General features: G+C 37.6%; 1 protein-coding gene and 1 pseudogene across 1 annotated transcript; one reads left to right on the plus strand and one right to left on the minus strand.

Moving 5' to 3' along the window:
* The first annotated feature begins 211 nt into the window (after positions 1-211).
* On the plus strand, positions 212-2,392 carry CSNKA2IP (casein kinase 2 subunit alpha' interacting protein). Its single transcript, XM_033134635.1, has one exon. The coding sequence runs from the start codon at positions 212-214 to the stop codon at positions 2,390-2,392; it is 2,181 nt and encodes a 726-aa protein (XP_032990526.1).
* A 1,726-nt stretch (positions 2,393-4,118) lies between these two features.
* Positions 4,119-9,855, minus strand: LOC117038044 (U6 snRNA-associated Sm-like protein LSm3; annotated as a pseudogene).
* Positions 9,856-10,144: the final 289 nt, after the last annotated feature.

Here is a 10,144-nt window from a genome sequence, read left to right on the forward strand (position 1 = left end):
CACTTTTTTTCAACCTCATCTACAACTCAATTTGGAGACAACTCTATAATATTTTGGTATTAACAGAGAGATTACAAGACAGAAGTTAGAAACTATAAAGACTATTAATTGAAGTATCTGTTGTCCATGGAATTCAGCCAAAAGTCTATCAGTTACTAAAACATCCTCACCTGTCAACTGCTTTCAGAAAGACATGTACCACTATCACAAGATGGTGCCGCTAGCATATTATGATCAATGCATTGTGCCATTAGAACAGTCTTACCAAATGGACACAACCAACTCATTAACACATCAGTACACAGGTGAAAATCTAAATCAACCCAATAGCCAGTCTGTGGCCAGAGTACAATCCCACAGTAATCACCTTGCAGCACCTCTACCAAGCTCTAACCAGAATCTGCAGAGATCCTCTGTCAAGTCTCAGAACACAATTTCACAGGGCTTCTCTGACAGGCTTCTGAAATCACCATTATTCCACTCCAAATGTCAGGCTACATCTTCACTAGACCTCCACCGGAGAACTTCGTTGCAACCGAATTGGAGAGCCCTCAGCTCACCTTTATTCCACCCCAAACCTCAGACAACATCTTCACTTGGCTTCAGCAAGACATCGTCATCACTGGAGCCCAATCCAAAAACCTTGAGCTCACAATTATCCCTCCCCAAACCTCAGAATACACCTTCCTTAGACCTTTGCCGGATATCACCTTCACAGAAATCTAATCAAAGAGTATCAAGTTCATCATTATTCCTCTTCAAACATCAAGAAACACCTTCCCTAGACATCCTCTGGACATCATCATCTTTGAGACCTAATCAAAGAGCCCTTAGCTCAATATTACCTCAGTCTAAGCCCCAGAAATCATCTTCACTGGACAGACTTCGGACGTCTGTATTAGAGCACAATCAAAGATCTTTGAGCTCACCATCACTCAACACTATACCTCAAACAAATGACTTGCTTCAGACATCACCTTTGTTGCAGCCCCATCAAATAGCTCTGAATTTACCATTACCTGACTCCAGACCTCAGAAACCACCTGTATTGAGCCCTAATCCTCGTGTTCTAAGCTTAACATCGTCTAACTCAAAACCAAGGAAATCACCTTTACCACATTCTGTCCACCAGACTCAGAGTTTACCATTGTTCCAGCCCAAATCTCAGACGGTGCTTACACTTGATCGTGTCTTCAGGACCTTGAGCTCCCCAGTTTGTCACACCAAGTTTCAGAACACCACTTTACCAAATGACAAACACAGAGCTACAGATTTATCTTCACCCCATCCCAAGCCAAATGTCTCAGGTCAATCAGTATCAAGCTCTAAATACTGCATCAAGAATGTAGCTGCTTCAACAATGGTCTCTAGAATGCAGTGTAAAAACAGCTTTGATCTTTATGCAAAGACAGATTCAAATAAAGAAAATTCATGGACTTTAAATTATACTTATCCCTGCATTGTTAAAGGTGGAACTGTCCCCGATGATGTTGTAAATAAAATTATCAATTCTCTCTCCAAGACCAGAATCCAGAGGGATCTCTGTAGGCAGATTCTCTTTCGAAGGATGAGGGGAAAGCCAAATCCTCGTCCTGGTCCCCGCCTTTCATCAAGTTATGTGGTTTGTTTAGCTTGTTGTTCCTGCATAAAATCTCAGTGTAGTCATCTTATAGGAAAAAAAGATCCTTGTGGTGCAACACTATTTGTCATACCAACACCTGAGCCTAATTCTGAGGGGGAAATAGAGGTGAAATTAGTTTTTATGCTTTTCCTACCAGAGACTTCTTTCTCATCTTGTCTCCCATTCCCTGTGAAAGGAAATCAGTCCGATGAAGCCCTTGAAGACAACCTTGAAGCAATAGAGAAGATATCACAATTTTTCCCTACATCTGAAGCTGATATCACCCAGAGGCTTAATATGAAGAAAAAATGGCTGACTGTAGCCCCTGAAAACAAAGTTGTAAGCGAACAGCCCCAGGCTATTGAGTGGCTGCTTTACGTTAAGAAAAGTAGCAATTCTCAGCGTCAGACTGGGCTCCCATCCTCTCACTCCACATCCTTCTCCTCATCTGCCTCTTCATCTTCCTCCTCCTCCTCTTCTGCTGCAACCTCCTCACCCCTTCCTTACCAAATGTCTACCACATCTACCCGCTCAGGTCATGTGGTCCCTAAGTCACTTAATTACCACCGGTTGCCTCCAGGGGTCTCCTGGCTTGAGTTTATCTGTAGTAAAAATCACCAGCCACTTCCTGGAAAAACACATCGAAGTCAATTATCACCTCCCAAAACAAATCCTGTGAAGACTAGAACCATAGCGAAAGGGCCAAAGGGGCCAAAGATACTGTTCAAAATTTTCCACACAAAGTTTCAAAATGAGAGAAATCTTCATTAACTTTGTGTTTTGAAAGTATTTGACCTCTTAGTTCTTTGAGACTAGAGTTTGATTTCTTACCATGCTTATTAAAATTCTTAGTGACAACTAAATGGTACTCTCTATTTTAGCTGATGATGCACATAGTTAAGGGGAACTATTATTCTTAAGTCCATGTTCTAGTTCAATAATAGACTATGATCTCCTAGAAGCCAAAACCGAATCTCTTGTTTTTAACCTAATGCCTGGCTTATAGTAGCCACTATATAATGATTGTTAAATAAATTAATCATAATTGGCTCTGCCAGAAATATCTGTCTTGCTCAGAATAGTATCGAACACATGGTTGTTATTCTTCCTCATAAGATATGATGATGTTTGTCTCCTTAAGTCAATGTATGCTAATCTGTTTTCCTATTTTTAAAGAAAATTCAGATCATGTCCAACAGGTAAGAATATATAGATAACCTTTTCAGTTGTGTGTTCCTAGGGAAAATTCTTCTATGCTAAGATCACATACTCTGATATCCAATGATTTATTCAACCGTAATTAACAAACCTCAGGAGGGACTCATCAACTGGTACAGATAACCCTACCTCATGCTGACTGTGCCAGTATTTAAATTATGGGCTCTAAAGTTACTTGTTCATCACTTTTAAAATGGGTTAATAAAAATATTTAAAAACATATTTGTTGCACTGGGTCTACTGGTAGTGGGAAGAGAAGAAGGTTGCCTTACCTATTCACTCAATTAAGTGATCATCTCTGTCCCCAAGGGCTAAAATTAATATCTCATGCATACACTGATGACTCACAATTTTGCCCTTCTACCCCACAACTTTCTGATCACCAGACTGCATGGTGGACATTTCCTATGGGGACATTGCACAGGCATCTCAAACTCAACATGGCCAAACCAAAATTTACCATCTTTACATTTACAGTTGTGCTTTTACATTTGTAATTCTTTATCCCTGTGTTCTCAAGTTCAGTGGATGTACCACCATCCATTGTGGAGTCATGTTTGACTGTTTTTCTTCTCACCTGGCCCTCTCCAATTCCATGAGTTCAATGGCCTTATTATCTCTAGAATTCAGCCTTTTTCTCCAACCCCATTGCCATTGTCCTAGTTGTGGGCACAGCATTTATCACCTGGATTACTGCAATAATTCCTAAACATGCATTTTAACTTCTGAATGCATTTCTGAGACACAAATTTGATGCCACTCCACTCCGTATAATCCTTTTTTCATTGCCCATTGTTTTCTGGGGAAAGTCTAAATTCCTTTGATGATTGAACTATTATCACATCTCAAAACTGATATCTTCTTCTTCTTCAGTCTCCTACTGAAGCTTCAGCCACACTAATTTCTTTACAATGTGTAAAATGTGCCAAGGTCTCTCTTACATCCTACACTTTTTTAAATCAAAACAGGAAACATCAAACTTAACTTAAATTAAAAAAACAAAAACAGAAATTGTCTGAATAAAGCAATAGAGCAAATCAACTTCTGAAAAAGAGTGCTGCATCTTGGTGATCACATTTATTGGAAGGGTTGGAGGGAAAAAATGCCATTTAATTTAAGAATTTGTAAGTTATCTGCAAATCAACTCATTTCAGGAGTGGAAAACTTCTTGGTCATTTATTAGTATCAAAATTTGCCCATGTGTTTTTTAATATCTTCTACATTTAAAGAAGCAATCATACAAAATCTCCCATTTTCCACACAGGATACATTCTTTGTTTCAGCCAACTCTCAATGGAAGAGTAACTGGTACAAAACCATCTCCCCAGAAACAGAGCATCAGAATATTCTGTTTTGTTGATTTACATATCTCTTTCATATGTTTCTTCATTAATTTCTACAATTGTCACAATTTCTTCCACATCTCTTAGTATCACATTTAAATACTGATAATAAGCATGTAATCTACCATAAAACTCACTGTCATTTCTTATTTTCACAAAAATTCACTCAACCAGGCTGAGCTTGAGGAGATTCAGGGGCTCTCCTATGGTATTGGTAGTTTGTAACTGGTCCAAGTTGTCTGCCGTTTTTCAAACCCTGGGCCCTTTCCCCTACATCCTGCACTTAAATCAACAATTTTGCTGTCCAGAAATATCTTCTCACCTCTACATTTTTATCCTACAGTGCTCTATGTTGATATCCTCTGGTGAGCGTTTTTCTGATCCACTTACAAAGAGGTTAGTTAGTTGGCCTTCCTATTACCATAAAACCCTGTGTTATCTCTTTGTACTGCTCTTAACCACATTATAAAGTACTAATTTCTTTTCTGTCTTTATTCATTAGACCGAAAACTCCTTGTTCACTATTTCTGTTTGTTTTTTTTTTTTAACCTTGTCTTTGGAATAGAGTACTTTCTCTAAAATATGTGTATTATTGAACTCTTCATCTTTTTAAATTCTCTAAAATAAGTAATGTTTTATGTCGCATCTTCCCTATAGGTTTAATATTGAATTATTCTTTGCACATTTTGTCTTGGTGAGAACATATATAAAAATGTTACTGATGACAGCACTCATCCTTGTCTCACTTCTTATTTTAAAAGTGTTTCATTCTAGTATTTCAGTATTAATATGATTTTGGCTGATGCACAGCTGATCAGTAATGATGAGAAAGAATACATGTATGTGGTAATATGTTATAGGCTCTCTCCAATCTTTATTATTATTATTGTTATTATTATTATTAAAAAATATAGATAGCATACAATATTATATGAATTTTAGGGATACACCATAGTTAATCAACACTTATATACCTAAAGAAGTTGCTGCCTCTCTGTATTTGTTTCTACTATGTATTAGGTAGATATGCTTTGTCTCCCAGTTTTGGCTGGGTGGCCATATGTAGTAGGTATCCTGTGGGGCCCAGTGGCACATTCTTCCTAGTCACCTGCTCCGGGTGCTCCAGAAGTGTCCCTTGTGTGTTCCACCCTGTTATAGTTAACCCTTGATTGCTATCGGCACATCACTGGATGGTATTGACCCTTACGCTGACTGACTGTGGGTTTTGGCCACATCCACAGCTTACAGACTGCTGGGCATGGGGCTTACCCCACTGAGTGGTATTCACTCCAATGGGCTCTGGTATCTGTTGAGACCACCCTTTGTGTGTACCAATTGTGGGGCTAATTGGGTAGTGCTCTGTTGTGGTCTGAAGCCAACCTCCAAGTATGCTGGTTCTGGGGCCTCTTGGGAGGGGCTCTGGTGCAGGTTCAGGTCACCCACTGCCTGTGACTGTTTGAGGACTACCTGGTAAGAGCTACAAAGGGATATCCAATCGTTTGCTGCCTGTGCTAAACCTGGAGGTACATGGGAGAGTCCATGCTATGAACCAAGGATGTCTGCCACAACTACCAGGCCTGGGATAGCTCCACAAAACAGCCAGGACACCCCAAGTCCAGCAGCCTCCTGCCAGCTCCAATAAAGTTCAACTGCTGATAGAGCTTTTTAGGGTGTGCAAGTTGGTTGAGGCAGGGTCTCAGGGAGTTACTGGAGTGGGAAGAGCTGTGGTCACCAGGTTAATGTAGACTCTGGTTTGATGCCAGTGCTGAGCTTGGAGGTACTCAGCAAAAGTCTCAGAGTACACCAAGGGCAGGTGCCACCCACTGGGGGCCTTCCAGATAGTTTTCCAAGAAAGTTTTCCAAGAAAGAGGGCAATGAGGGCAGAGTTGGCTGCTTGTAGGAAAAGTGCCTCCATTGTTAGGGTTGTTGGATGGGGCAGGTTCCCGGTGAATCAGCAGAATGGAGCAGTGGAACTCACCAGGCCAATCAGATTCGGGTTTGGCCAGAGGGGGCGGGCTCAACACAGAAAAGATGGCGCTTGCCTGCCGGCTGTCTGGAAGAAGGATCTCACACAGGGAAAATGGCAACTGTCCTCTAGTCCTTCGCCCAAAGACACACACCTCAGTCTTCCCTGCCCGTATGTCTCCCATGCCTCCCGAGTCATCGTCCCTCCACTGGAGCCTAAGGTGAGTGCCTGTGAGTGAGTGAATCTCTGCATTCCTCCTTTAAGAGGGCGTCTGGGTTTCCCGCAGCTTTCTGTCCCACCTGGATGGTCATAATCCCCATTTTTTTTCACAGCCCGATTTTTGGGGGCTCCTTTTCCCGGCACTAGCACTCCAGGCTGTGGAGTCTGGTGTGGGAGGCTGGGGTCTTTTGGTCTTCCCGAGGGAACCTCCTTGGCCTAGATAACCCTCCTGATTCTCAAAGGCAACAGGATGGTTTGGGGCCTGTTTTGTGTCTCCACCCCTCCTACTCGTCTCTACGTGGCTGCTTCTTTATAATAGTTTCAGTCATAGGACGTCTGTTCAGCTAGACTTCAGATGGTTCTCCAGGTTGATTGTTCTAAAATTTAGTTGTAATTTTAATGTGTTCATGAAAGGACTCAGGCACAGTGCTTATCTACTCCGCCATCTTGGATCCTTCTATCTCCAACCTGTGTAGAAAACTCTTGACATGTGCTTTATTCATCCTGAATTTCTCTTTTGGTGACATACATTACTTTTGTAATTACTAGTTCAATTTGTTTTCTACTGAACTTCATGGATGGAGGTCCTGTGTCTATCTATCTTGTTTACCACTAACTGCTTATGTCTTCATGGTACCTGGCACATACTAAGTATTCAATAAATTTTTATGGAATTAAATTAAATTTAAGCATTTAACATTTACATTTATTGATATAATTTGCGTGTTTAATTTTCCAATTTTTAGCTTATGTTCTAAAATTTATGTTTCATTTTAATTTCTTTTCACTTTTTCCTTTACTTTTTGGACTATGATTTAATTTTTTTTTTTATTTCTCTATTGTATGGGCAGTTGTTTATCTTGTTTTTATAAGTGTCTGCTTTCAAGATTTTTTCAAAAGAATTATTTAACCAATATTTTATAATTTTTAAATTTGGAAATAAAACCACTTATAATTCATGGGGGAAAATGCATGAGCAAAAAATTTCCAATCCTCTCTCTCTCCCAGTTTGCATTTATAGCAAAAGAACTCAAAATAGAGATTAACATGTGCCATGCCAGAAAGGTCAAGAAATTTCTGCCAAATCTTGTACAGATGAAATCAGATTTAAGAAGGGCAGAAGCACTCAAACTTCACTACTATATTTAAAGAAAGAGATCATCTGAAAAATAATAGAAACAGATACTGATTGCATCATATTAATGCCTTTTTCCTTAAATGGAAAAGGCTCAACATGATAACAGATTATGTAACAATTGGGAGGTAGAAAGTAGATCTTATGGGTCGTCACATTTTGATGTAACTAATTGATTAAATTGTATGACATACCTGGATGATAATTTGGCAATAATATATTTTAAAAAGTGATAATATACATAACTATTTTCCATACGGTCATCTTTATTGGAATTTATTTTTTAAACATCATTATGACTATGTAGTTATGAAAACAAGAAAATATTGTGTTTCTTTATAGTCATAATAATAGTGAGGAATTGGGAAAAAAAGTCCAGATGTTCATTTATAGAAAACTGTTTACTCTATGATCCATACATGTGATGTTTTTCCTAGTGAAAAAATGATCGTTTCTTATATTTTACCTACATTTAAGTTAGCACTAGGACTACCTTTTTTAGGAAGATATCTTAAGAACCCTTGGGCATTGATAGTGATCCTGAGCATCTATTGGAGGAAGAAAGTGAAACAAAGAAGAGATATCTAAGCTACTTTAAGTTTCAAACAGAAACTTTTCGATGAGAGTCAGTGAAACAGGGACTGACAATATATCATTTATGATTTGTTTTCAGTGAAAATATACTCTGATTGTAAGACAGATCACATGCAGTTTATACATGATTCCAACTTATAAAACATTGAAGGTATGCATATATGTATATGTAGGGGTATGTAGTTGTATAAAATCTATTTCATATATATGAGAAAGATGGAGTGACTGGAAATAAACACCAAAATGTTGAATAAAGGTGGTAATTACTGCAGAATAGTTATACGGGAGTGTTTCTAATTTTCCAAATTTTCAGTAAGTATGAAGATTACTTTTATAGTCAACAATTTAAGCAAATGCTATAAAAATAAAAAATAAAACTTGTTTTGTGTCCTCCATTTTAGATGAAATACATAGCACACAATTTTGCTATTCTATTCCTTTTCACTTATTGATATTATTTGTGGCTTTACAAGTTCCCAGGAAATGCATATTTTTATGAGGTACTACTTTCTTCAGGAGAAATGCATTTTGTTAAGTTTTAAAGTCTGTTAAAACTTTAAAAATTTTTATACTCTCTACTTCAATATTCATTACCAGACTTCTTACACCATTCTTACATATGTTTGTGCATTTGTTTATTTTAAATTGTGAAATGTTTCAAATCTATAAGGCAAGATAGACAATATGTTGCTGGAAGTCTTTTTACCACCACCCAGCTTTATCAAATATTATCCTTTGGTTACATTCACTTCATGTGTTAAAGAAATAAAACATTATTGATACAAGCGCTAACCCCACTGTATACAACCATTCAGGATCCCAATCCTATCTCACACTCCCCAGAAGTAACCACAGCCATGAATTTGCTGTAAGTCATATGTGATATTCTTTAGAAATTTACTAAATATTTATGGGGCCATAGAAATCTAGTCTTTTGGATGTTTTAAAACTTTGTATGTATTATATCACAATGTAGTTAACATTTAAAAATGTGTGGTTTTTGATCTAGAGTCTGTTTTTGAGATATATCCTGGTTGTAAGATGCAGATAGGGCATTCATTTTCACATGTATATAAAAGTTTTCCATGTCAGTATGTAATTAAGACTCATTCTCAGCCAGGGTTGATTTTGTTCCAATGGGATATTTGGCAGTGTCTGCAGACATTTTTGATTGTCATGACTGGGAAGATGTTTTAGGTGTTCTAAGTCATGACTAGGTAAAGGCTGGGGATGCTGCTGGATATCATAAAATGCAAAGGATAGCCCCCAACAGAGAAATTATCTATTCAGTCTAAAATGTTAATAGTTTCAAGGTTGAGACAGCTTGAATTAATATAAATAATAGTGACACTTTTTTTTCTCTAAATCTTCAAACTACGCTTTGAGCGTTAAATTCAGACTAGTCACATTTCATTAACTTAATAGCCATTTTAAACAGTATAGGGTTATAGTGTGAAAGCATTTAAAAATTTACTGGATATTGCTAAATTGCTCCTCAAAGTATTTATCCTAATATACATGCCGTCAAACAATGTATGAGAGTTTCCGCTGCTCTGCACTGTCACCAATACTAGATAATTTTCAGACTTTTTAATTCTTGGCTTGTACTAATAATATAGTTTGTACTGGTGAAATGATCTTTTTGGGCTGTATCTTTAATTTTACCTTTCTTATTGCTAGTTATCTTAAACATTTTTTCATGTTTATTGACCTTCTGGATACCCTTTTCTGTGACTTGTCTTTTATAATCTTTGGTCATTGTTCTATTGCATGCTCTATTTCTTATTAATCTGTAGAAAAAATTTATATGTGTATTCCAAACATATAGTCTTTGGCCTGACTTGATATTAATAACCATCCTTGCACTATCTCAAAAAACGTTACTTGGTCATAACATGGTATTATTACTGCTGAATTCAGTTTCCTAAAACTGTATTATAATTACACATATTATATCCAAAAATATTGTAGAAATAAATGAAGACCGACCAAATAATAACCAATGACTATTTATTCAGAGCTTGCAAGAGAGTGAACCACAGTTATTA

This window comes from Rhinolophus ferrumequinum, chromosome 2 (genome assembly GCF_004115265.2).
Source record: "Rhinolophus ferrumequinum isolate MPI-CBG mRhiFer1 chromosome 2, mRhiFer1_v1.p, whole genome shotgun sequence".
Taxonomy (NCBI): Eukaryota; Metazoa; Chordata; class Mammalia; order Chiroptera; family Rhinolophidae; genus Rhinolophus; species Rhinolophus ferrumequinum.